The sequence below is a fragment of the Adiantum capillus-veneris genome, chromosome 8 (assembly GCF_014529385.1).
Source record: "Adiantum capillus-veneris isolate H3 chromosome 8, ASM1452938v2, whole genome shotgun sequence".
NCBI lineage: Eukaryota > Viridiplantae > Streptophyta > Polypodiopsida > Polypodiales > Pteridaceae > Adiantum > Adiantum capillus-veneris.
In genome coordinates, this window is record NC_140938.1 from 104,322,311 (window position 1) to 104,349,743 (window position 27,433).

Genomic DNA, 27,433 nt, shown 5'->3' on the forward strand with positions numbered 1-27,433 from the left:
CAGCATACGCGCGTGCGAATCCATCAGCTTCATTCCAGACCAAGCTATGGCGCTCGTTGCTTCATCATCTCTCTTCCCTCTTCTGCCCTTTTGGGCGAGGGTCCATGCCTGAAGCTGTTGCACTTTCCCCAAGTGCGCGGGCTCTTCCACAGCCTCCACCGACTCCATAGCTACGGCGCTGCAGTTGTCCCTTTCCCCTCTCCCCTTTCTCGAGCTCCTCTCTCTCTCCTCTCTCCACCGCTAATTCTGCTTCTGCTCCTGCTCCCGAGCTCTGCATTGGACTGCTCAATGTGCTCATCTAGCACAGCCTGAATGTCTGGAACTTTTTTTGCCTGCTTCCCAAGAGCGAGAACGCGATTCGCGCTTTCGTAGTCAAAAAAGTAGAGCTTCCACTCAACCCCTCCTTAATTGTCGCAGAAGCATAAATGAAGACTTGGTGCGCCCCGCTTCTCTTCTCTACCTGTCACACCTCAGCAAGGAGCAGCTCGAGTTTTAATGGCGCCAAAGGAGCAGCAGTCCATGCTTTAATGGTGCTTTCTTGTCAGCACCCGTGACAAAGTGGGGAATGTATTTCAGTCTCCAAACTCGATACTCTAAATTTGAGCTCAAGGCTGGCGCCGTTGCTGGAAATTTGGAGAATCACATTTCTACTGTTACAGTGGCATTCCCTTTCACGGTCCGTCACAACTTTCATGAATTTGCTGTGCATGTCTCTCTTCCGTTAGCCACAGGCTGCACCTACTTCTTTGCTTTTGAACGATCTTAGCAACAAATCTCAAGAGGAGCTGCCGGGAGATCTAGCTCGTCTTTGTCATCACTACTTTTTACGTCCCGTGAACTTGTTCAACTCGCCTTCTTACAAGTAAGCAGCAGCAGGCGGCACCAGCTGGTGAACTCTGAGAGAGAGAGAGAGAGAGAGAGAGAGAGAGAGAGAGAGAGAGAGAGAGAGAGAGAGAGAGAGAGAGATTCTCTGCTAAACTTTGGAGCCCGAGCGTGCATTCTTCTCCTCTTATAACCATCAAGGCCAGAGCTGTTGCTACTTCCCTGTAGCCCCGCTTTAGAAGCTCGTGCAAGTGTGAAGCTGGAGACGTTGCATATCGAAGGTGCTGCAGAAGTTTTGGTGTTCACGATCTGCTCCATGTTCTTCTTCATCAACATCCTCTTCTGCTTAGTTAAGCCTGAACCTTAAATGGCAAACAGAAGCATGCGATTCTAGCGCTGCTTAAATTTTACCATCTCAATAAGTAAGCATGCGGTTTAGAAGGGGTGGCAGCAATCTGCCAGCTCCACGTTCAGCCAGGAGTTCAAGAAAGTATCACGTTCTCGTCTTGAGCTTGCTTTTTCTGTCTGTGGTGGCACCGCTTCTGTTTCTAACAACACAAGGTGGACTCTTCAGGTTTAATCTAGGTAATGTGTACTCTGGTGTTATTTGGCTTTATCGTATTACCACGCGCATCACTGATTCCGCTTGATTTGCACACCAGGATCGAAGGATCTCATAGAAGGAGCTGAAAATGCAGTAAGAAATCTCTTTCTTCTCTGATGTTTTGAGATTTCAAGAATGGATTGTTTACATTTTCTCGAACATTTCCCATTTGCATTACCAGCAGCAGAGGGAGCTTAGTGCTTTTGAACAGATAGAGAACATGTTCCCTAAAGAGGTTACAATGAGCACTGATCCTTTGTGTTTGACTTCTTGCGTTCATTGCAGGGCATTAAATTTTTCAAGTGTATTATGGTGCAGGTGATCAACACAATTGTTTCCAGCATCGATGATTCTGGGCCTTTAAGTCTGAATACAGCACGCAGGAAAGATTTATCGTCTTCGTGGGTCATAGAAAAGCCTGTTACATCCGCTCTAGAATCGTTGAAGGTAAATTTAAGTTCATGCTTTGTTTCTCTTCTCAGTTACTGTCGGTCAGCATAGTGGCTGCCGGTTTTGCTAGGTCAAGGACAACTTAGCCAGTGCCAATGGAGTTGCAGTCCGTTCACAAACAAGAACTAGCACGGGAATCAAGGAAATCTTGGAAACTTCTGCAGACTCTCTAAAAGTTGCTAACTTGAAGGTGTCGAATGATGGTTTAAACTCAACAGCAGGTGATTTGTTTGGGTGTTTGGTATATTCTTTTTGAGAAAGCATTCAATTCCTAGTTTTGGTCATTTTTTGCAATGGATTCGTCCAGGAATTCTTGTAGGTGGTGACCCCTCTGAGGAAAAGCTAACGCCTGCACAGAATGCAAGACGTGTGAGTGTCTGTCCTTTCTGGTATATTTTAACCTAACTGACATACCCATAATTGTTTTTTCAGTCAGAATGTAAGCTGATGATGGATGTGACTTGAGATGCTTTTTTCAGAAGATGCGAATGGAAAGGAAGGTGAAGAGGTCGAGGGAGCTGACACAACAGGATGATGCTATAGCTGCAAAGTTAGAGGAAGTAGTAGCGGAAAGAACCAAAGGCATTGGCAGTGGCAGTGTTTTGAACAAGTACAGCATATGGAGGAGGGACAATGATGAGAACTCTGATTCACTTGTAAGGTTGATGCGGGACCAACTAATCATGGCTAGAGTCTATGCCAGCTTAGCTCAATCCCACAATCGAGCACATATCCTACACGAGTTGAGGACTCGGATAAGAGAAAGTCAGCGGACGCTCAGAGAAGCCGCTATTGATGCAGATTTGCCTCACAGGTTAGCTGCCTATTTCAAAATTTTAAATTCGTTTTTTAAGAAGCAAATGTTGTTCCTGCAATTTTATGCATCCATAGTATATGCCAGAGAATTTTACTTACATTCTTTCAGCAATGCTTGAGCTCTTCCAATTTTTGTCTTGTCCTACTCTGTCCCTGTAAGATTGGGTAAATGATTCGTAGGTGAAAAAATTTAATCAATTTTGGTTGTCTACATACATGATGCCTGAGCGGTTTTGATCTTTGCTGTTCGATCCTCATAACTAGGGTGAACTAGGGATGGGCTAAATTCAATATGAACTCGGGGTGTAGACTACGATAGTATAGGTCTTGTCAAAGTTGACGATGCAGAAGCGTAGAGACGAAGGGGAGAAAGCAAGAGAGAGAGAGAGAGAGAGAGAGAGAGAGAGAGAGAGAGAGAGAGAGAGAGAGAGAGAGAGAGTCTCGTGAACCAATCAACCTTGGCAATGAATAACTGATGTGAATACAATGGGGGTTGAGGGTTGCTTATATAGCAACCTCAATAAATTGCTCTACCTAGACTTAGACAAATAAGTAAATTAAATACCTAAAAGCTAAACTAAATAATGGGATCACGTTGGGCAGTTCACTTGAGATGCCAAAACTCTTAACACCCTCTCTGCAGCTCATAGTGGACATAAATAGTGAGACCAAGTCAATGAAGAAGCTACCATGGACACCCCAGCAGCTGCAGTGTCACAAAGTGATGACATGGCTGACAACAGAAACCCTAATTTCTGCTAGAAACCCTAATTTTCGAAAATCGCGGAGGCTTATAATTTTTATTTTTTTGGTTGAAATGATGAGCGACGCTAATTGTGCTTTAAAAAAAAAAGAGAAAAGACTCTCTAAGAGAGAGAGAACTGATGCTTTTTATTTTAAAAGCTTTTGGGGCTCTGCTTTTGGGCATCCCTTGTAATCTTTAAATTAGTGGTGAGGGCCTCACTTCTCAGAGCATATGGACGAAGAGTCTGAGAGTGAAACCCTAGCCACTCTCTTGTACTTTGATCTGATTAATATAAAAAGAAATACCGAAAGGGGCGTCAGTCTTTGGGGCCAATATCTCTAGGCACGGAACTCCGTCGGACCAGTGCAAATCTTTTGTGATCTGTGAATTGTTTTGAAGTGGTTATTTGTTGCTGTCGCGGTTGATTCTTGACTTGGAGTGTCAAGTCTGTTACAGATGTCACAAAGTGATGACGTGGCGGATAGTAGAAACCCTAATTTCCGGAAATCGCGGAGGCTTATTATTATTATTATTTTTTTTTTTGAAATGATGAGCGACGCGAATTGTGCTTAAAAAAAAAAAAAAGAGAAAAGACTGTCTAAGAGAGAGAGAGAACTGATGCTTTTTATTTTAAAAGCTTTTGGGGCTCTGCTTTTGGGCATCCCTTGTAATCTTTAAATTAGTGGTGAGGGCCTCACTTCTCAGAGCATCTGGACGCAGAGTTTGAGAGTGAAACCCTAGCCACTCTCTTGTACTTTTATCTGATTAATATAAAAAGAAATACAGAAAGGGGCGCCAGTCTTTGGGGCAAATATCTCTAGGCACGGAACTCCGTCGGGCCGGTGCAAATCTATTGTGATCTGTGAATTGTTTTGAAGTGGTTATTTGGTGCTGTCGCGGTTGATTCTTGACTTGGAGTGTCCAAGTCTGTTACATGCAGACTACTGGATAAACCTCAGATTTGCTACCCTCAACTTTGTTCCTCAGAAGAATGCCATCTTGAGCATCGATTGCGTTATAGAAAATTGAACTATAGACCACACTATGTCCAAGAATCCTCATTCATGAATTGTGAACACATCACGTCCAAAATACTCCTAGATAATGAACTTTGAAACACATCCTGTCCATAATTCAACCAACAATAATGGATTGGTCCACTCGTCCATAGTATTTTAGATTTGTCTGATTGGTTCCTTGATGCATGTGCCTTGAACTCCGACCCGCGGGTTCAAACACTGATAACTTGAACTCCAACACAAGGGTCCAAATTAATTATACCGAGCGTTGTTTGCCCCTCTCTGCTACTCACAAGCCTCTCTCTCTGGCTGAAGCTAGTGGCGGCGAGTGCTCTCTGAGTAGAAATCTGATGACATGGCCATTGTGGTCGCCACCACGTGTTCCATGCAGATCTCCTCGGTCAAATCTTTATTACCATAATCTCTGTCTAGCCTGCCTTTGTATTTTTCTCTTTGTGAGTTCTTGCATTTGTCTTTGGCTTCAAACTCCCGAGCCAAACAAAGCATCGTGTCACATTTATAACAATTGTTGTTGGACCTTGTGGATTTTGAGACAGCTAACTGAGTACTTGTATAGACATCCTTGTCAAGCTTGCCTTTGCCTTTGTCCTCTAGCGAACTTGTGCATTTGCTTTTGGCTTCACAATCTCGCCAAACAAAACATCAGTTTGTCACGTGACACATCCAACCCTATGTGTCCGTGTACAAGCAACAGCATAACAGGGTTCCGTCAGTCCAATCAGTCTAGATTAGAAGTGATTTGGCACTTTTGTGGGTCTATTCGTAGACCGTGCATGCACAGTCACTTAGTGTAGATGCATATCCTCTGGTTGCACACAGCATGATCATAAGCATTCCCATCAGGATTCATCCGAATCCTTCTGAGGAATTTTTCAGTGCATTTAGCCTATTTTCCCTATTTTCGACATTTTTCACTTATTATTTTTAAGTGACTTTTGTTGGAAAGTAGGTAGGGCAAATTTAGTAAGTTTGTATATAAGCAAACCTACACTAGCACTAATTGGCAGAAGAGGCAGCAGGAGCACCAGTGCTCAACAGACAACTTCTCAAGCAAGAACCCCTTGGTGGTGATTTTCCCTCCAAGCAAAGATCCCCTTCCTAGTGTTTTGCATCAACCTCAACCATGGGTGATTTCTTCAGCAAGCACATCCCCAGCAGATCCCAGACCTAGCGTTTTCAACAAGAAGTTCATCGCCGGCAAATCCCATCATCTAGCGTTTTGGAGCCCAGATCGCCCTCCCTTGTGCATGGCGTTTTCAGCATTAGCATCAGCAGATTTTCAGCAGATAAGAACCATCAGATTTCAGCCCAAGTAACTGCAAATTTTCAGCCATAAAGACCAGCAAGAGCAGCGTTTTCCATAGCGTTTTCAGCCGCAGCAGAATTCAGCCATTAGCGTTTTTGGACAGCAGTAGAAGGACAACAGATTTCAGCCATAGCGTCGGTCTCGCCATACTTGTCGACGATACCGACATAGCCAAGACTTGCATCAGTTTCATGCATACACTTTGTACCAGTTTGTGCAATCAATCGTAGACCACTCTCGCCAACGAGAGCGGGGCCTTCGGAGGAGGGTTTTACGTCTCTGGTGTCGTATTTTTCTGCTTTCTCTATCTCTCAGTCTCATACACTTGCACGCACAGTGTCCATTCACTTTGTTTATGATCATTGCACTCTCTCATTAAGAACGGAAGGGTCTCCCTTTCATAAGAACAAAAAGAACCTTGAGCACAGTTCGTAGCACTCATCTTGAGCAAAGTTCAAACATTCATTCCGCTGCACCTTACAGGTTTCTTTGGGAACTTTTGTCAAGCATAGGTTGCTAACTGGATGGTGGTTGATCTGCTGTCCATAGCCATTTGTTGGTTTTGGTCGATGTTGCTTGCGCTCGAGCAAGGGGAGGCTTTGTTGAAGTTGCAAGATCTGGATACTCGTACTTCTTCTTGCACTCCAAGGGCCGTACAATTCCACCAAACCGCACCAAAATCTGTAAGGGGGGAGGGCTATGTTGAAGTTACAAGATCTGGAGATTATATTATCCGCCTTTTGCACTCCAAAGTTTTGGCCGCATACAACTCCCCAGCTATTCCACACTGCTCTCCAAAATTTTCTGTTCCCCTCTCTCACACTTCTCCAAGCGGAGAAAACTCCTCCAATGCACTCTCTTGGGCTATTCGTCCTCTAGCCGTGCCGAAACGGAAGATCTCAAGGTCCTTTACATACTTGGGCACCAAGGTCCTCTCCTTCGGAGTAGCTCCTCAAAGCACTTTATAGGTGGCTCCAAGGTTTGCACTAAGACGCTCTAGACACACTGCACAGATTGTTTCACAATTCCACCTTGCAAGCCGGTAGCACACGCAGCCTTTCATAGCTGATCCAAGTTTTCATACCCTTGGCAAGCCGCTTCTACGCCTCCCAAAGTTGACCAAGTGGAAACTTCACCGATACCCTTCTCTTGGGTCCAAACTCCAAAGGTATGTTGCCTACATCGTTCTAAAACGCTGCAGCAAACCACAAAAGATACCCACGGGAGGAAAGAGGAAAGAGAGGGGAAACTGCTGCCAGCAATGGCATGTAGAAAATGCAGCAGGGTTTCAGAATGGTGCTTGCGGAGAAGGGTTGGGGGATCGTCGTCAAGGGAGAGGCGTTGCTTGGCAGCTTCTCAAATGATGTTGTCCGATGAGCCCTGCCGATAGCGTTTAAAACGCTAGATATTTACACTGTGTCGATGGCACATGAGGGGAGGGCACAATGGGCACCGCCAGAGGGACAAACGCTGGTGTTTTGAGATGTAGGGTTTACCTAAAATGCTGTCCGATGAGCCCTGCCGATATCGTTTAAAAAACGCTAGATATTTACACTGTGTCAATGGCACGTGAGGGGAGGGCACAACGGGCACCACAAATGCTGATGTTATGAGATGTAGAGTTTACCTACAATGCTTAAAGCCGTACAGTTTTATGCGGACCATGGAATCAAGGAAGAGCTTGCGAATAGTGGATCGCTCTTAGAGAATGGAATAGTGGAATGGAAGAATAGGAGTGTGGTGGAGACGACGTGGACATCAAGATTTGTCGTAGACATTGTGGGTAGAGACAGTTACAATAGCAATTTATATCCTCAATTGGTCTCCTATGACTTTGTTCTCTTGAAAAACTGCATTTTGAGGCATTTTGATAGAAAGCCTTATGTCTCCTCTTTTCAAATTTTTAAGAGCGATGCCTATGGCCGTGTTTCGAAGAAGCAACAGGGGAAGTTTGATTCCAAGTCCAATCAAATGACTTTTGTCGGCTACAATACTCTTTCCAAGGATCTATACGGGAAGGAGATCGTGGTGAGCCACAATGTGATATTCGACGAGCATATCTTTTTGAGGGGGCTTTCGCTCCCAAGTCTTCCACGTTATCCTCATATTTGCCTCTTCTTGGGGATCCCGATGATGATTCCTCTCCTATAGGTTATACACCCTCTTCTCTAGTCCTTGTCTCTTGGGCTCCATAAAGCAACGCACGGTCCATGATGTAGTGGATCATGGTTCTCATTAGAGTGCAGATGAGGAGGAGGAGATATCAGTAGCTCCCAAGAATGAGAGAAAATCCATCAAGTTATTGCTGTGGTTGTTGGATATATTACGAGAAGATACGACTACTAACTTTCCATCGGATTGGCGCGCTATGGGTACTGTAAGGCGGTCTCAATAATTGTAGCCAGTTTAGACAGATGGAGCTTTATTACAAGTGAACTATTCTCAGATGTTCTCAATAGAAAAGGATAGAGAACCTCTTACAATCGAGGCCATCCTTTCATAGTCCAAGTGAAAGGAGGCCTGCAGGTAGAGCTTAATTCTATCAAGCACAATAACACACGGGAATTGAGTTTGACGGAAGGTCATTGTGTCAAGTGGGTCGTCACAAACGGAAGCGCACACGAATAGTTAATAAGTTGAAAATAAATAGACTTTCAACCAAAAGAGACAAGAGAGAAGATCGACACACTATTGGGGACCAGAAGATGGGTTGGTCCTCCCCTTAAAGAGAATCTTTATTGAGAGAATCGTTTTACAAGCACATGAACTGGAGAAACCTCCCTGTTTTAAATCTTGGACTTTCGTTCCTTCCCGTTATGGAATTCCGAGAGGCGAGCTCTCAATTCTTTTCCCTTCTATTCTCGAAGCAAAAACTCTGCAAACCATTTCGAATTCCGTTTTCGAAATCCTCAAGCTTAGTCGGAAGCCTCTTCGCTCCTTTGTGGTGGAGCACATGCAAAAGGCGCAAATACAGATGCAACAACTTGTAGTAGAGCGTATTCACAAGCTTTACCTGTCACTCCAAGTACAAAGAAGCGACCTCCGTACGTTGACTTCACGCGATCACTTACAGTTTCTCGGTGACGAGGTCTCCTTGAAGTCTGGGTGAAGAGTGAACATTATGGCTGCTTATACAGGCTCTAGCTGGCAACAGGAACAACTGACAAAGCACCCACAACAATAGAAGGACAGTGGAGTGGTTGCCAATATATAGATTTATATATGGAGAGAGAGAGAGAGAGAGAGAGAGAGAGAGAGAGAGAGAGAGAGAGAGAGAGAGAGAGAGAGAGAGAGAGGTGTGTAGCAGAAGTGTTTGAGGATTTAGCTTGATCTGGTACTCTTCACAAACACAAGGTTACTTTACTTCACTTAAAAAAGAGAACTGAACTAAAGACAATGAATGAAAGAGATGTATAGTAACCTTGTGTTTGTGTGGAGTACTAGATCCGAGCTAAATCCTTAAACAATTCTGCTGCACCAATTACTCAAAAAAATAAGAAACTAGTGCATTTACTAACATCCCTTTGACTTCTAAATAGTTATCCTCAATTGTAGTGCTTGTACATATTCTTCTAGAATCTCATGATTAAGAGGCTTATTCATGCTCGATCATCCACTGAGCGTATAATTCTTGAACTTGACAATATACTTCCGTGTATTCTTTTCGACTTTAGTGGCCGCTCTTGATGATGAATGATCTGCTCAGGTTGGAGGACTTCTTCCGTTTCCTCAATCTCAGGAGGTTCTTGAGCAACAGGTTGACTTGGAGTTGGTTCCACATATGGTCGGAGCAAATCAACATGGAAAGCATTATATTAGGTTGTAGCATTAATCAGGATGTCACATTGTTCACTTCGTCAATTATCTTAAACGGCCATAATAACGATTGGAAAGTTTTACCACTTTTCCTTTATGAGTGACTTGTTTCTTTAGTCCTACCTTCTTAAACTTGACTAAGATCAATTGACCGATTGTTAAGCCCAAATTCTTTGTGTGCTTGTCCGTAGCTTTCTTATGTTTTTCTTGAGAGCGTAAGATTGCTCTCTTGACCTGCCCATAGGCAGTGTCCATATCCTGGACAAACTCATCTGCTGCAAATATCTTATCCTTAGTTAAAAGGATTGGTGGAAGCAAAGGTTTACCATAAAGAATCTCAAAGGGTGCCTTCCTCGTAGGCGAATGTACGGTTTTGTTATAAGTGTACTCGACAAGGGACAAATACTTACCTCAGCCAGACCGTTTGTTTGACACATAGGATTTTGACATATCCAATACTGTGGAATTGACGATGTCCCTATCACAAAATGATGACGTGGCATGTTCACGCAGGAAATTGACTGATAAAATGTGCTAAGTTGTCCCAACTTTTGGGATCCCGTTTCATGGGGGCTTAGAGGACACTAAGACTTTAAAAATAAAGATTTTTCGTAGGGACTGCTGATTTGGCAGGCTATACGGATGATCGTAAATCACGTTGGCTGAACAGACGCCCGCAAATTGTGGTAAAATTTTCGCTAGCAGCTTTTGGCGCTAGCTGGAGATACCAGATGCTTTTGAAACTTGAAGCTTTTCATGTTTTGCTTTGGGGCTCTGCTTTTGGGGCATCCCTTGTAAGAATAAAAGAGCCCTTGGGGCCTCACTCTGCAGAGCATGTGGACGCAAAGTCTGAGAGCAGAGGTCCCTCGGGAGTTGTATTGTGCAATGATTAATGATAAAGAAATACCGAAAGGGGCGTCAATCTTTGGGCCTAATACTTTGTGGCACGACGAGGGCCTAATACTTCGTGGAACTTCGTCGTGCCGTGTCGACTCTCTCTCTCTCTCTCTATTAAAATTCAGTGATTTTGAAGTTTCTGTTCATGTGTTGCTATTGATTCTCGTGTGGAGTATCCAAGCCTATTACACTCACTATGTCCATCCGTTTGGAGATGGTATGCAGAAGAAAAAATTAACTTGGTGTCAAGGTTATCAAACAAAGCATGCCAAAAATTTCGTCACGCGAGGATCTCGATCACTCACAGTAGCGTCTTATTTTGATCGTACTCGACTTTTTGGCAAACCAAATATTCCTTGACATATTGATCGATGTTTGCTTTAAGGCTTGGCCAAAAGAAATATCTTTCCAATGCTAAGGTGGTAGGAAGAATATTTCGGCAACCTGCATAATGTGAAGCATGTACTTCCTCAATGGCACCGCCACGCATATTGCTTGGTTGGTGTTACATGTAACCATCCTTAATTGAATAGGGATATTCATTCTCCTCGTTCCGTAACTTACTCCAAATGGAGAAGTCTGGATTGTTCGGATACAAATCCAGAAGTAATTTCAATTCTCAGTGATAAATAGAAGTAATTGTCACAAAGTGATGACGTGGCAGACATCAAAAACCCTAATTTTTGCCAGAAACCCTAAAATTTTTGCAAACCCTAATTTTTGCCAAAAACCCTAAATTTTGAAAATCGGAGAGGCGAATTTAATTTTTTTAAATTTTAATTTTAATTTTTAATGATGAGCGACGCAAATCCTAGCTTTTTGCTACGCAAGGATTTTGGAGAGAGAGAGTTGAATTGCTTTATTTTAACTCTCATTAAGAGAGAGAGAGAGAGAGAGAGAGAGAGAGAGAGAGAGAGAGAGAGAGAGAGAATTTGCTTTTGCTTTCAAGCTTTTGGGGCTCTGCTTTTGGGCATCCCTTGTAACCTTTAAATAAGTGGTGAGGGTCTCACTTCTCAAAGCATCTGGACGTAGAGTCTGAGAGTGAAACCCTAACCGCTCTCTTGTACTTTGATGATTGATTAATACAAAAAGAAATACCGAAAGGGGCGCCAGTCTTTGGGGCCAATATCTCTAGGCACGGAACTCCGTCGGGCCAGTGCAGATCTATTGTGATCTGTGAATTGTTTGAAGTGCTTATTTGGTGCTGTCGTGATTGATTCTTGACTTGGAGTATCCAAGTCTGTTACAGTGGTATCAGAGCACGGCCGATTTCTCTTCTACGAGAAATCTGATCCTCGAATTTTTTTTCCGCGGCACCTATGGCTTCAGGCAATGATCAGTCGAAACTCCCTCTGCATCTGGAGATGTGAGCAGGGATCACAACGAAGATTCCGGCACGGAGTATGGCCGCCTAGGCCTTCTCCAGTGGAGCAGCAAGAGTTGGAGCGTCGTCAATTGATCGACGATGCAACAAAGATGATGCTCAATTTTTCCAAGGACCCGAAGATGGCAAAATATATGAACCAGACCTCTTTGGAAGAGGTACAAATGGAGTGGCAAAGAACCACAACACCACTCCGAAACCCGCTCTCAAGAACCTTCTTCCTCCAAGAAATATACGGAGAAGAAACTGGAGAACGTGGTTGATGCACGGATTGCTCAGCTTTTTGACGTGCAAAAGAAAGGCAAAAAGCACGGCAAAAAGCAGAAGAAAGGCATTGACTTCCCGGGATATTTGGGTCGTCGGTCGACATTTGACAAGGCAAAGAAATTGAAGAAGCGCGTCAAGTTTGAAGACCTACCCAGTTCTTCTTCTTCTTCTTCTGACAGTTCTTCTAGCTCTTCAGACTTGAGCGAAGAAGACAGTTCAAACTCTGACAACAGAAACTTTTATGCGAACAAGAAGAATTTTTACAAAGCCAACCAGTATGACTTTCTCGAAGACAAAAGCAAGAAAGTCCGAGAGTTTAAGGAAGGTGGCCACTCGATCAAGTTTGATACTTCTTTCAGGATACTCAGATGCTTCGAAGGCTTTGCCTTTTATATAGCAGTTTGACATTGCTTTCGCGGGAAGACACTATTCAGAGCACTCCAAGATTCGGAGAGCTGCCTCTTACTTTAAGAGGAATGCTCGTACTTGGTGGTCCACGCTTCTTTTAAACAAGACTGCGCCAGTTAAATGGCTGAAATTTAAGAAGCTTTTTATTTCTTCTTGGTTGACGCAAGAATATGAATGAGATATACGAGCTGCTTGGAACCATCTTCGGATGACCAAGAAAGATACAATCAATGCCTACTATGAAAGATTCTGGAGCTCTTTTCTACCTGCCTCTTCATTCAAGAAGATCTCGTTTAGAGAACAAATTGAGCGGTTTACCTTGGGTCTACCTACAGAAATCCGAGATCAAGTCAGCTTCTATTTAGGAGTTGATGAGTCATGCGAAGCGGGGCTTTGCCATTCACTCTGGCAGTTTGACCTACCCCACAGATAAGGCCATGACACAACGAGCCGAACAGACTTCTGGGAATGAAAGTAGAAACAAAAAGAGCAACCGAGAGAAAAAGGATGCACGACCCAAGCTTACAATTGAGAAGAGAGGTCGCTTCATCAGAGAGGGGAAGTGCTTTGGATGCGGGGAACATGGACATATCTCCGCGAAGTGCCCTAAAAAGGCACAGAAAGAACTGAATGATAAAGACGACGACAGGCCTGAGAGTTCGAGAGCAGCTGAGGAATGTGGCAGAAAAGGCAGATAGAAAAGCAGAACTAGTACCACATGGCGTGGGACCTGCACCGAATCTAATGAATGAAAGTACAAACTTTGCCGCTTTTGGGGCAAAGTGAAGGATCAGGAAGCTCTTTTGAAGGAGCCAAGGCCAATTTCTTTTCACTTGGAATTGGCGGCTCGATTTGGAATTACGTTCGACAGATTGATGCCACAGGCGGAGGTAGTTCGACTGGCACCCGGATGGGATGTTGCCATTACACCGAGCATTGGCAAACTTCGTTTGCAATGACGGGGGTGTTCAGGGCACGCGATTGACGTTCTACTCAGGATGCCTTCATACCACAAGAACTACGCCGTGGTTGACTATCGTGCCGAGAAAGCGACTTTGATAAATGAAGGGCTTAGAGATTGTACTTGATGAACTTCAGTTTCTTACTCATTCTTTTGGGAGAGAACTGAACGATGGATAAAGGTTGAATATGTTTTGACTTGATCAAAAGAACGCCAAGATTTTTCTCCACACTCATGCGGATTGCTTTTAAGAGGGCCCAAAGATCAAACCATTGATTTGATACCTGGAAGCACGTCACCGAACCAGCCACCTTACCGTGTGAGCCGAGTACAAAATGAAAAGATTATGAACCCAATGAAAGACCTCTTGGAAAAGGGTCTTGTCCAGCCTAGTACTTCATCGTATTGCTCTCCAGTGTTGTTGGTTTTGAAGAAAGACGGATCTTGGAGAATGTGCATCGATTATAGCACTCTCAACGAAATCGCCATCAAGAACAGATTTCCGATTCCGAGGATCGATGACATACTCGATAGGTTGCAGGGATCCTCGAGCTTTAGCAGGATTGACTTGAAGAGTGGATATCATCAGATCAGGATAGTGCGAGGAGATGTCTACAAGACAGCTTTTCGGACGACTTTTGGGCTATTTGAGTTTTTGGTGATGCCTTTTGGCTTAACCAATGCTTCTTCGACATTTAACCGGATGATGGACAGGATTTTTCAAGAGTACAGGCTATTTGTTGGCACTTTCTTTGACGACATCATTGTTTTCTCCAAGAATGAGGCAGAACACAGAGATCATCTGCTTCAAGTCTTTCAGGCATTACGAGATCACACGTTAGTAATTAATGCAAATAAAAGGTGAATTTTTCCTACCAGAGATACACTTTTTGGGACACATTGTGTCAACAGCGAGAGTGCAAATGGACTCGGCCAAGATAGAGACTATCCGTGATTGGCCCGATTTGAGGAATGTCCAAGGTTGTAAGGTACGTAGTATTCGGTACGTGTTCGGTACGTACTGTACGTTGTACCGTATGGATTGGGCCATAAGGTATGTAAAATTCGTAGTATATTTTTTAAAAGCTAAAAATACAAAGAATTTCAAATTTATATACAACCTATCTAGTTTAAAAACACTGCACAATACTTAAACATAGCCACAACTTTCAAAAAACACTTAAAATCACCCCACAAGTTAAGTAACCGCTAGATAACTCTGCAACACAATTAACGCACACTTCCAAGTTGAATACAAAACTTACAATCTTTCGCGAGGTCAGGACTCTAGAGTGCCTCCTTGCAGACTCCAAACACAAAGAGAGGGAGGGAGGGAGGGAGAAAGAACCTTATCGGTGGCGGCAAATCCTTGCTTGGTCTCTGTGCAGAGACTCTGTTCTACTCTCTGATTCTCTGTTGTGATAATAACCAGTATAGGATAGGTGGACTTATTAAAGGCCTCGCCCACCTAATTCGACCACGGGGAATAGGCACTGTTGGCGGTTTTTTTTTTTTTTTGGGTTTTTTTTTTTGGTGGGTATGTACGGAATCATACGGTGCGTACGGATACCATACGGACGTACCGTACGGTACGGAACCATACCGTACGTACGTATGGAAACAACCTTGGGAATGTCCATGAAGTTAGAAGCTTCTTGGGACTGTGTTCGTACTACAGGCAATTCATACGAAAGTTTGCAGAGGTTGCTTCCCCTTTGCATATCTTGACACAAAAAGGAGTACCTTTCTCGTGGGGATTCACAGAGGTGACTGCCTTTTAAGAAATTGACTACAGAACCTGTTTTGACTTTACCGGACTTGCAGAAGTCATTTGAAGTATATTGTGATGCTTGTGGTCGTAGTCTTGGTGCGGTCTTGATGCAAGAAGGCCATGCCATAGCTTACGAAAGCGGTTTGTTCTCTAGGCTGGAGATGACAACGCAGATTTATGAGAAAGAGCTTTTGGCGATTATCCATGCTCTTCCTCAGTGGCGGCATTACCTACTCGGAGCAGATTTTACTGTCTTCACAGACCATCAGAGGTTGCGCTACTTCTTGTCACGGAAGCAGCTTTCGGAAAAGCAGATGCGGTGGGCGAACATCTTGTCACAGTTTCACTTCCAGATTGTCCATGAGTAGGGACAGAAGAATGTGGTGGCAAGATGCTTTGTCTCGGAAGCCGTTGGATTTGGCTATTTCCGCGATACATCATAGGAGCTTCGAGGATATGGTCGATCAATATGCCACAGATACAGATTTTGCAGATATTTTCACACGGATACGGGATGGGGAGACAGTAGCTGGATACTCCCTTTGGGAAGGCTACTCGATGAAAAAGACTATGTTGTGCGTTACACAACCGTTGAGGAAAAAGGTTATGACTGAATGCCACTGTCCACCTTTACGAGTCACCGCAGCATTGCTACCACCATGAAGGGGGTAGAGAGATACTTCTTTGGGCCGAGACTCAAAAAGGATGTGGAAGAGTTTGTGCGCAGTTGCTTAGTATGCCAGAAGGTCAATTTTGACAGGCATAAGGCACAGGGATTGTTAAAGCCTTTGGAAAAGTATTGAAATGGATTTCATTTTTGGTCTCCCGAGAACACAGAATGATCACGATGATTTTCCGATTACATGGCACGTTTGAGACAATTGTCTCCGACAGAGACACCAGATTTATGAGTTTGTTTTGGAAGGCAATTTGAGAGAACATTGACACGCAATTGCAGTTCTCGTCATCGTTCCACTTGCAGACTGACGGGCAATTTGAGATTGCCAATTCAGTGATTTTAGATTTATTGAAGTCTTGTATCTCGGATCAGAAGACTCAATGGGAAAAGATCTTACCTTTGGTGGAATTTGCCTACAATAACACGATACACTGTTCGACGGGGAAGACGCCATGTGAGATCGTTGAAAGTGCTGCTAAGGTTCCATCGTTCCTCGGTATGAAAGATTAGATATTTGAAGCGGATGAATATTCGTGAGATTTGGACACGGCTTTTGCCAAGGTTCGCGAGACTTTGCAGGAGTCTCAAGAACGACAGAAAAAGGTAGCGGATCGCCATCGTCTCGACTTGAAATTGAAGGAGGGTGATTGGGTGCTCTTACGTTTTGAGAAGGCACGCCTACGAAAGAAAAAGGGAAAGGAGAGGCTTTTTCCAAAGCTTAGTATGCGATACTACGGACCTTTCCAGATCACTGACAAGATAAATGATGTCTTCTTCCGATTGAAACTGCCAGATACTTGGAGGATTCACAATGCATTGCATGTGAGTCTCTTGAAACCTGTTGAGGGTGATGTGCATGATGATGGGGAGCCTGATGAGCTACCCGAAGTGGAAGAAAACGAGGAGATCCTTGTTCCTGAACAGATTTTGGCACATAACGATACGAAGAAAGGTAAAGTCCGAAGGTGGTTCTTGGTTAAGTTCAAGAACTTTCCTGCATTTGATGCGAAGTGGATGGAGGAGGAGGACCTAGCAGATACTCCTCGGATTGTGAAACTTTACCTCGATGTTTTGGTTTAGCATAGTCTACCCCAAACGGAACCCAAAAATTCAGCTTGGCCGAAGATCTGGTGCAGTGGGATGCACAAGAGGGGAGTTACTCCGCTCCTTTGTCAACAGATGCCTTGATTTTGATACTACAGTCACTGATGTCTCTTTGAGCTTCAGGGATACTGAGAGCTGACAGTATTCTGTTGGATGACTTTATGAAATGGAATTCTCGATAATGATACTGATTTGTTCTTGACTTCATTTGAGTGCAGGAACTGATAGCCGAAATGACTCTAGCATTTGGTCTGATTGATCTCGAATAGACATGGTTGCAACAGGGGTTAGTCAATCGGACATCAATGAGGTCCCGATTGGACCTAGATGTGATTGCTAGCTACATTACCGATAAATCATGCTCTAAGATCCGAATGAATGTTGAATGTCATGTGATGTCTTGTGATGTCGTGTGATGTGACTGTTGATTTTGTACATGTGCTAGATGTGTGTTCCTAGTACGTAGGTACTAACAGTCAATGTTTGCTAAGACGGTTTATGGCTTTTGTCGGTTTTGCAAGCGTAATCGCGGTCGATTACAATGCTTTCAAGAGGGGGGTATGGGGGGTATGTCACAAAGTGATGACGTGGCAGACAACAAAAACCCCTAAAATTCTTGCAAACCCTAATTTTTGCCAAAAACCCTAATTTTCGAAAATCGCGGAGGTGATTTTTATTATTATTATTATAAATGATGAGCGACGCAAATCCGAGCTTTTTGCTACGCAAGGATTTTGGAGAGAGAGTTGAATTGCTTTATTTTAACTCTCATTAAGAGAGAGAGAGAGAGAGAGAGAGAGAGAGAGAGAGAGAGAGAGAGAGAGAGAGAATTTGCTTTTGCTTTCAAGCTTTTGGGGCTTTGCTTTCGGGCATCCCTTGTAACCTTTAAATAAGTGGTGAGGGTCTCACTTCTCAGAGCGTTTGGACGCAGAGTCTGAGAGTGAAACCCTAACCGCTCTCTTGTACTTTGATGATTGATTAATACAAAAAGAAATACCGAAAGGGGCGCCAGTCTTTGGGGCCAATATCTCTAGGCACGGAACTCCGCTGGGCCAGTGCAAATCTATTGTGATCTGTGAATTGTTTGAAGTGGTTATTTGGTGCTGTCGTGATTGATTCTTGACTTGGAGTGTCCAAGTCTGTTACAGATTGCATTCACCCTTAGCCGTCTAAATAGTGCGTCCGTGGCCATGTTCTTTTCTCCCAACCGTATGGAGGATCTAGAAGCGAAACATAGACAAGAAGTTGGCCCATCTTATCTACTTCTCAGAAGATTTCCGTTGCATGAGGAAATACCGCAAACTTTGATGATCTGTTTTGATCACAAAATCTGCTCCTAGAAGATAATCCCATCTCATCTACTTCTTGGATAATTTTCGTTGCATGAGGAAATGCTGCAAACTTTGATGATTAGTTTTGATCACAAAATCTGCTCCTAGAAGATAACGCTTCCTTTTAGACAAGGCGTGAATCACAGCCATAAGTTCCTTCTCGTAGATCAAGGGATGCAACATAAGTTCCTGCTAGTAGATCAACGCATGCAATGCTGCATCCTTAAGCCGTCTATTTTCATAAGCCACTGCATGGGCTTCTTGATTAAGTACTACACCTATGCAATCACTTGAAGCATCGCAGTGAACCTTGAATGGTTTCCTTAATTTTGAATTTATCAGAATAGGACCATGGCTTAATAAATATTTGAGCCTATCAAAGGCTCCTTGTTGTCTCGTTCCCCATCGAAATGGGATCTTCTTCGTGGTTAGGTCATAGAAGGGTCTTGCCACATGAGCAAAGCCTCATATAAATCTCCGGTAATAGAAACACAATCCCAGAAAGCTACGTACCATCATGTACCATGGTGAGAGTTGGCTAGTCTTGTACCACCTGGATCTTTGTGGGATCCATACTCACTTGGTTGTGAGAGACTATGATTGTGATATTGCATCTCCGTGAGAAAGAACTCACTTTTCTTTGCATTTACATGCAACTCATGCTTTCACAGTTCTTGAAACACTGCTTCCAATGTTCCTCCTCTGTCTTCGAAAAGACAAGTATGTTGTAACCGACTTGGACACCCCAAGCTAGAAATTTGGCACGACACACAAGAGAATCGCTTAAAATACTTCATAACCTTATCACACTGTAAAAATTGGAGTCGACACTATGCAAGGTAGTTTTGTGCCCAGATGTAGTGGTCCCAAAATTTGGCGCTCCTTTCGGTATTTCTTTTTATATTAATGCTTGAGCAAATTCAGAGGCTTGCGTACAGTAGTCCACGTCATCCAGTTCTGGTCTCGGGTGGTCATGCGAGGTCAGTACTTTGTGACATTTGTCATGAAGAACACTCATGTAAAAGCTTGGTGTGGACTAGAAATTCGATCCATCATTCAACTGAATGTGCCTTGCCCTTGGGGGGCCGGGGGGGGGGGGGGGGGGGGGGTCAACCTCGACAATAAGGGGTTGGGAGGTGCAAAGGGAGACACCACCAACCTCAGCGGATGCCACCCGTGAGCCGACGCCCTTCCAAGCGGATATGGCATTTCCTAGGGGGAAAACCGTCGGGTTACAAGGGCAGTTTAGCGTGGTGAGCGGTAAGTTACCTGGAGGAAGAAACTCTGAAGGGAAGACCGAAGCAAGTCCCGCAGTACTTGGGCCTCTGAATAGAGTACTTGGTCGTTGTCACGCCCATAACTAGTCAGCGAGATGGGTCTCTCAAGGGCACTGCCCTAAGAGTGTAGATAATTGTGACCTCCTGGGAAGCAAAGCCTCATGTGGTCCAGAGGAATCTAGTGACAAAAGCGTCTGCCCTAGGAGCTTGGGTGCATTGTCCTGGTCGTTCTTCTTGTGCACTTTTTTGGTGTATGAGGGGAACGGCCGGGAGTGCCCAACCCGACTCCTAAAACAAAACAAAACAAACATTGGTCAAGCCAAAAGGCATGACCAAAAATTCATAAAGTCCAAAGGTAGTACGAAAAGTAGTCTTATGGATATCCCCAGGGGCTCTGTGTATCTCTAATGATACTTGCTCTTTAAGTCAATGCGACTAAAGATGCTTGCACCTTGCAACTTATCAAGAATATCACTACTCCGAAGGATTGAAAAGCGATTCTTGATGGTGATCTTGTTTAAAGATCAATAGTCTATGCACATTCGAAAGGTGCCCTCTTTCTTTTGCACTAGTAAAACTGGAGAGCCAGAGGACGAAGTACTCAGTCGTGGTTTGGAGGTGAGCTACTTGGTACAAGATGAATGCGACGATCTTCCAGACGTTCCGATGGTAGCCTATCCGGAAGCTTCGTTAGTTTTTATCCTTTTCCCGTGTGAAAATAAGGAAGCAGAAACACACTTCTTTATTTCCTTTCTAATGGAGATACGCCTTACAATAGGAAATAGTCAATCCACTGCATCAACAAAAATTTTAATGTTCTTGACCTCAGGCTCAAAAGCAAGGGTCTTTTCCACATAATCTGGGATTTGTTGCATATTGTAGTGCCATGGTATACCCAAGATGATATCACATCTCTTGATGGATGCGATAAAAAATGATTCGCGGTCATTGTACTTGCACCGGAGTTGCATTGGTGGTCGAATGCCGATTTGGAAGTGACTGAAGTTCCAAGCTTAGCCGGCGTGAGACCCGTGCTCTGCAGTATCCAATGAGACAAAGTTGTCCGTTGATCCAGGATCATAAAGGATCAATACCTATTGGTTATTCACCGATCCCCGACCCTTTAGAAGCCGACAGTTCTCTTTTTTTGTTTCAGTTTCCCTTGAACATCAGGAATAGAATTCGAGCTCTGGAGAGGGGGTTCCTTCCTCGCTTGTTCTTTCTTCGAAGATCCTTGTTCCTGCTGTTGCTATCGAACAGGGTAGTCGATCTTCATGTGTCCCTTCTTAACACAGTAAAAACATCTTTCTTTCTCTTTGAAGGTTTGTACTTGGCTCGAAGTGAGATACTTGAGCCGTTTTCCGGTACCCTTTGGCTTCTTAGGCCGATTCGAGTCCTCAAGGGGATGCTTTTTGCCTTGGTCGCCATGGTCATTGTAGACCGTTCTTTGTCTTGCATGGTACGTAAGTCAGGCGGAAGGAATTGATCAAATTTGAATCGAGTCTTCGTTTTGGCTTGTGTACCTTCGAGAATCTTGGCTAGCCACCAATCACTTGCCGTCTCCTTGAGATACATCCCAACGTGACGCAACTTGGATGTCTTGGTAGAGTTTTCGTTGGCAAAAGCAACTTCAAAGTATCTGATAAAAGACAGTGCCTTGGAGATGTCTCTTCGTCCTATGGCCGGATTCGAAAACTTGCATCTTGTGGTGACACTTGCGGTTATCCTTCTTGAATTTGGGCTTCTCCTTAGTATTATGTAGGGTAGCAGTAGGCATTCTCTTCTTAGAAGAAGGCTTAGATACTATATGAGAAGTAGTAGTAGTATAATAAGGAGAGTATGATGGAGAAGAGATACAGACTTCTATACTTTCATTCAGCACAGAGAGTTCTTTTTCCTAGCCCTTACTCTTAGAAAGGGCGTTCGTTCCGATTCAGAGATCCCTTGTGGGCTTCGGCACCTCTTTCCGCGTTTTCCTCCTACGGGGTTGTTGCCACCGGCAAGATTTTCCTTATGCCCATCGGCATCCAAAACCTTTTGGGCAGTTGATAGCATAAGGTACTGGTGCAATTCCGAGAGTTGAGTTCGTACTTGTTGAAGTTCGTCTCTCGCGGTTCTCCCGTGGCTCATCATGGTTCTTCCATTCCTTCTCAGGATCGTCCTCCTTTGTAGAAAAAGAGAGGTGACCGAGCTCTGATACCTCTATCACAAACGGGAGCGTACACGAATAGTCAATAAGCTGAAAATAAATAGACTTTCAATCAAAAGCAACAAGGGAGAGGATCGACACAATAGTGGGGACCAGAAGATGGGATGGTCCCCCCTTCAAAGAGAATCTTTATTGAGGGAGAATCTTTTTACAAGCACAAGAACCAGAGAAATCCCTTTGTTCTAAATCTTAGACTCGATGGTTGTCCCTTCTTGTTAGGGAATTCCAAGAGGCGAACTCTCAATTTGTTTCCTGTCTTTTCTTGGAGCAACAACTCCATAGAACTTTCCGGATTCCGTTTTCAAAATCCCCGAACGTAGGCCGAAGCCTCTCCGCTCCTCCTTCGTGGTGGAGTACCTGTAAACATCACAAACATAGATGCAACAACTCGTACAACGTATTCACAACCTTTACCAGTCGCTCCAAGTACGGAAAAGCGACCTCCGCACATCGACTTCAATTTCTCGGTGGCAAGGTCTCCTTGTGCTAGCATTGGCAAGTCTAGGTGACGAGTGAACGCTATGGCTGCTTGTATAGGCTTTTGCAGGCAGGAGGAATAGCTGACAAAACGTAGACCGAAGCCTCTCCGCTCCTCCTTCGTGGTGGAGTACCTGTAAACATCACAAACATAGATGCAACAACTCGTACAACGTATTCACAACCTTTACCCGTCGCTCCAAGTACGGAAAAGCGACCTCCGCACATCGACTTCAGTTTCTCGGTGGCAAGGTCTCCTTGTGCTAGCATTGGCAAGTCTAGGTGACGAGTGAATGCTATTGCTGCTTGTATAGGCTTTTGCAGGCAGGAGGAATAGCTGACAAAGCTCCGCAACAATAGCAGGATAGTGGAGATGCTGAGAGAGAGAGAGAGAGAGAGAGAGAGAGAGAGAGAGAGATTGCTTGCGATTTCAGCCACGAAGGGGAGCGCTTCTTTTCTGTCTTAATTTTAACGTGGGTTGCCCGCTTATTAAGTGGGTTGTTGGTCACTTTAAAATAATAATGTGAACTTGTTTGAAAACTTAATAAAACCTTGTGAGCTAAAAACCTGATGCATACACAACACTTCCTAGGCATCCTTGGCATAGAAACAGGGGACCCGGGGACGTAGCCCTTTTTGGTAGGGACGCAACAGGGGACGTGGGGATGCGGGACGGGGGGATGCTACAGGGATAGGTCCCCCACATGGGACGCAGAGGGGACGCGTCCCGAGACGCGGGTCCCCGATGACACTTGCAAGCAAGACGCGGACAGGGGACCCCACACCCTTTTTTTAGGCTTTTCAAAGTCTTGAGCTATATGCCAATGTCTCCCACCAAACTCTTCTAACCCACTCTTCACTTGTACATCATTACTTTTTCCCCTTTGAGTATGATGATCGATCATCACATCAACATGTGCAGCGCGTGCTCGCCGCTTTCTTACCGCATGTTATATTTTGGTATTTATGAGTGCAAACCCCACTTTTTCTTTGCAATCTTGTGCTCCTAGTGTTGTCAAGTATAGAACAAGTGTTTTTTGACATGTGTTCCCTGACCTGTCCCCGTCCTTGAGACCTGTCACGTCCCTGAGACCCATCCCCGTCCCCGTCCCCGTCCCCATGTGACTATGATCCTTGGATGCAACCTCATGCACAGATGGAATGCAGACACAAATTTTCTCGCGGAGAAGCATTTGCTTTCTCGGAAGCAGTAAAAAAATATCCTGCTTTTTAGAAAAAGCTTCTCAAAACCCATCCTTATTCTTGTGCCTTCATCTTTACGTGTATTCTTTTATCTAGCTTGGATTTCCTTCCATACCAATGAAATGTTCCCTATTCTATGCTCCCATCACTCATCATGTGACTCATAAAAAATACCCACTTCTCGGTCTCTCCCACGGAACTAACGGTACAACGCCTTCACGATGCTTAAGGTATGAGACATCCAAGTTGTACGTTCCTGATGGCTTCGATCAATTCGAGTAGATCTACAATTCTCAACTTTTATAGTTAAAGTGTACACATTTATATATCCTAATTTCAACAAAGAGAAATTACTCAGAAAATTTGAAAATAGTTCATTTAGCCACATGGGTCTACAAGACGAAGTACAAAGTAACGAAGGGCTTTTCTCAGCGACCAAGAGTGGACTATGATGAGACCTTTGCACCAACCCTGCGTACTCCATTGAGGAATCCAAAATGACCACGATGCCACATGCAGCACATAGGTTCTGTGAATGAACAATTAAATTGTTGTGCTCACCATCAAAGAAGCCACATTCAAGGTTGACAAAGAATCCAACACTGGAGAAGGTTGATTAATGTCGTATGATACCTCCCAATGGAAAAATAAGATTAGTTCTTTACTTGAATTGCTTAAACAAAATGGATAACTATGTATTACAACTATACTGCATTGGGAACTGATTCTGTATATTATGAAGAACTTTGGATGTTAAGAGCATCGCAAATTTGGATTGCATTCACATGCTTCAAAAATGCTCACAGCTCCAGCATCACATCTATTTGCACTGATATCAAGGGAGCTACATTAGCTAATCCAGTTTAGAATGGTTAGTAGAAGTACCCTTTCAAATGATGAAGGGCTTATGGAGGATCACAGTTTTGATTTAAACAATTTGCATGTTAGATTTGATATTGAAATAGAAGCTACAATTTCTTTGTGTGCTTCCTTCAGCATGCCAATAGAAATGATTTTTTTTTCTATTGGAGTTCTTGAGCTTGACATTAGGTGTCAAGTGCGTGCTTCACCTGCGCTACGTCGACAAGCTACTACTACAGTCTAGCGTCAGTCTTAGTTAGCTTAGGATGTAGCCTTGTATTTTGTGAGCCTCTAGCAAGACGTGCATGCCCAAGCTGGTCATAGTTGCATACCCTTACTTGCACAGTTAACTCGAGCATATAGGCATATGAACAGTTGCTTGAGTCATTTATTAACTCTCTCTTCCCCCCCCCCCCCCCTCTCTTTCCTTGTGTTCAGTTCGGTTTCTCTTTTTCAAGTGAAGTGAAGTAACCTTGTGTTGTGCGGATTACTAGATCCAACGGTCTGATTCCAACCTAAACCCTTAAACACCACCGCTGCACGTGACAACTGTCTGGCTCTTCCAACCAGTGAAAGCGAAAAGCTAACTACCTCTTACAACGTTGATATCCATTTGGTTCTAGCTTTTAGCTTCCATTCCTGGGCTTGATTTGATACTCACCATAGACTCCAGGCATTGCTCTTTTATTTGCAAATACGGTGCTCTTGTTGGCCGTTTGTGATATGCTAGTCAAATGGATGCTCTATGTAGATATGAACAGAGGTTACTCCATTCTCTTACCATATCCTGGAATGGACTTTGATGTGCCTACATGTCAAATACCAGGATATTCTTAGTCTGCCCCTTGTTCCCCTGCTCACAGGACTTAACCTGAATTATGGTTGAAAGAGCAATGCACATTCGTTAATTCTTGAACCTGATCTCAGAAGAATTAGTCTTGCTCCTCTTTGATACCGATGCAACACAACATCGTCTGGCTTGCCAAAGTGGAAGTTCAGAGAACATCTGAGAAAGAATGAGAAAGCAAGCTAAGCTAAACCTGCACTACTTTATATGGGTGTATAACTTCATTTGTTGATACCTGTGTCTAAGTTGAGTCATTGGCAGTTCTCATGTTTCCAGCACCTAAGTCATTATAAGTGCTCGAGTCAAGTCTTAATGCGATACTTTGGGAATGCGACAGTGCCTCTGACAGGGTAAAAGCAATGGGGCAGGTTTTATCGTCGGCAAGGGAGCAACTTTATGACTGCACTGGCATCACAAAAAAACTTAGGGCCATGCTTCAGTTGTCAGAAGAGCAAGCACGTGTTCTGAAGAAACAAAGCTCATTTCTGAGTCAGCTTGCAGCAAAGACTCTTCCTAAAGGCATACATTGTCTTTCAATGAGGCTTACTATTGAATATTACAAGCTACCAGAGAGTGAAAGACGCTTTCTTGGCCAGGAAAAGCTCGAGGACAATGATTTCTTTCACTACGCGTTGTTCTCTGACAATGTCTTAGCAGCTTCAGTTGTGGTCAACTCGACAATTCACAATTCCAAGGTGAGAAAATGAAACAGATTATTAGCTGCATGTATTGTAGGCTTCACTTAAGACTCATAGTTTTGCATGTTTATAATAGCTTTTTGACACATAGCTATGAATTTCTTTACGAAGATGACAGATGCAATTTCTCTTTTTTTTCTCACAGGACCCCAACAAGCATGTATTCCATCTTGTAACTGACAAGTTGAACTATCCTGCAATGAGGATGTGGTTCCTTGCAAATCCTCCTGGCTATGCAACTATTGATGTGCAAAATATTGATGATTTCACATGGTTGAATTCTACCTACTGCCCTGTCTTAAGGCAACTTGAGTCTGCTGCAATGAAGGAATACTACTTCAAAGCTGACCATCCAACAACGATAGCTGCAGGGTCCTCCAATTTGAAGTACCGAAATCCAAAATACCTTTCCATGCTGAATCACCTTCGTTTTTACCTTCCGGAGGTTTACCCAAAGCTGGACAAAATTCTGTTTCTGGATGATGATATTGTGGTACAAAAGGACTTGAGTCCGTTGTGGTCTGTGGATCTTCGTGGGAAAGTGAATGGTGCCGTGGAGACGTGTGGCCATAGTTTTCACAGATTCGACAAATATCTCAACTTCTCAAATCCTCACATAAAGAGGAACTTTGATCCACGGGCTTGTGGCTGGGCGTATGGAATGAACATGTTTGATCTACAGCAATGGAAGAGAAAAGACATCACTGGCATTTATCACAAGTGGCAAGACATGGTAAGAAACATGAAATATTATCTTGCTTATTGATTGCTTTTGAAGAAGAAGAAGTTGATTATAGCTAAGCTTTTGTCTTTCTAGAACGAGGACAGAGTTCTATGGAAGCTCGGCACTTTACCGCCCGGTCTTATAACCTTCTACAATCTGACCCATCCTCTTGAGAAGTCCTGGCATGTCTTGGGCTTGGGTTATAATCCAAGTGTGGATCGAGGAGAGATAGAAAATGCGGCTGTCGTACATTATAATGGGAACATGAAACCTTGGTTAGAGCTGGCTATGGCGAAATACAAGCATTACTGGACCAGGCATGTAAAGTATGATCATCAATTTTTGCAACAATGTAACATTAATTAGTAAAGAGCCATTGATTCTTTCTATTGCATGGACACCTGAGAGGCCAAAACTGCATATATCCCTTCGCACATCTGCATTGCTGCTGCGACCTGGTGTTTGCAGTTTGGTGATTCACGTCTTTGTGATTGCTCAACTCGAAGCTTGAAGCAAGACAGATGATATCTATTTTTTGGGGAAGAAGCCAGTGCTGAATTTGGGCAAGTTTTTTGACAGCAATGCTGCCTTTGTCAGCTTGGTCTCTAAAATTGTAGTGCCCTTAATGGGAGACCTCTGCCAAACTATTAAGCCTTTTGTGATGTGAGCAATTGTAACATGTACTCCCCCCCACCCCCCCAAAGCCACTTATGTAATTTATTGATTTTTGCGGGTG

At 43.8% G+C, this 27,433-nt stretch overlaps 1 protein-coding gene across 3 annotated transcripts; it reads left to right on the plus strand.

Moving 5' to 3' along the window:
• LOC147452671 (polygalacturonate 4-alpha-galacturonosyltransferase-like) lies at positions 1-27,433 on the plus strand. Of its 3 annotated transcripts, none has more exons than XM_086518299.1 (10): positions 1-1,407; positions 1,485-1,519; positions 1,611-1,661; positions 1,745-1,873; positions 1,947-2,097; positions 2,184-2,245; positions 2,356-2,690; positions 25,613-25,970; positions 26,119-26,706; positions 26,791-27,433. In XM_086518299.1, exons 1-10 carry the CDS (start codon positions 1,251-1,253, stop codon positions 27,061-27,063), a joined length of 2,139 nt encoding a protein of 712 aa, XP_086374425.1. In that variant the 5' UTR covers positions 1-1,250; the 3' UTR covers positions 27,064-27,433. The 3 variants fall into 3 exon arrangements, with proteins under 3 accessions (XP_086374425.1, XP_086374424.1, XP_086374426.1); XM_086518298.1 differs by having other exon boundaries at positions 2-1,407; positions 1,608-1,661; XM_086518300.1 differs by lacking the exon at positions 1,611-1,661 and having other exon boundaries at positions 3-1,407.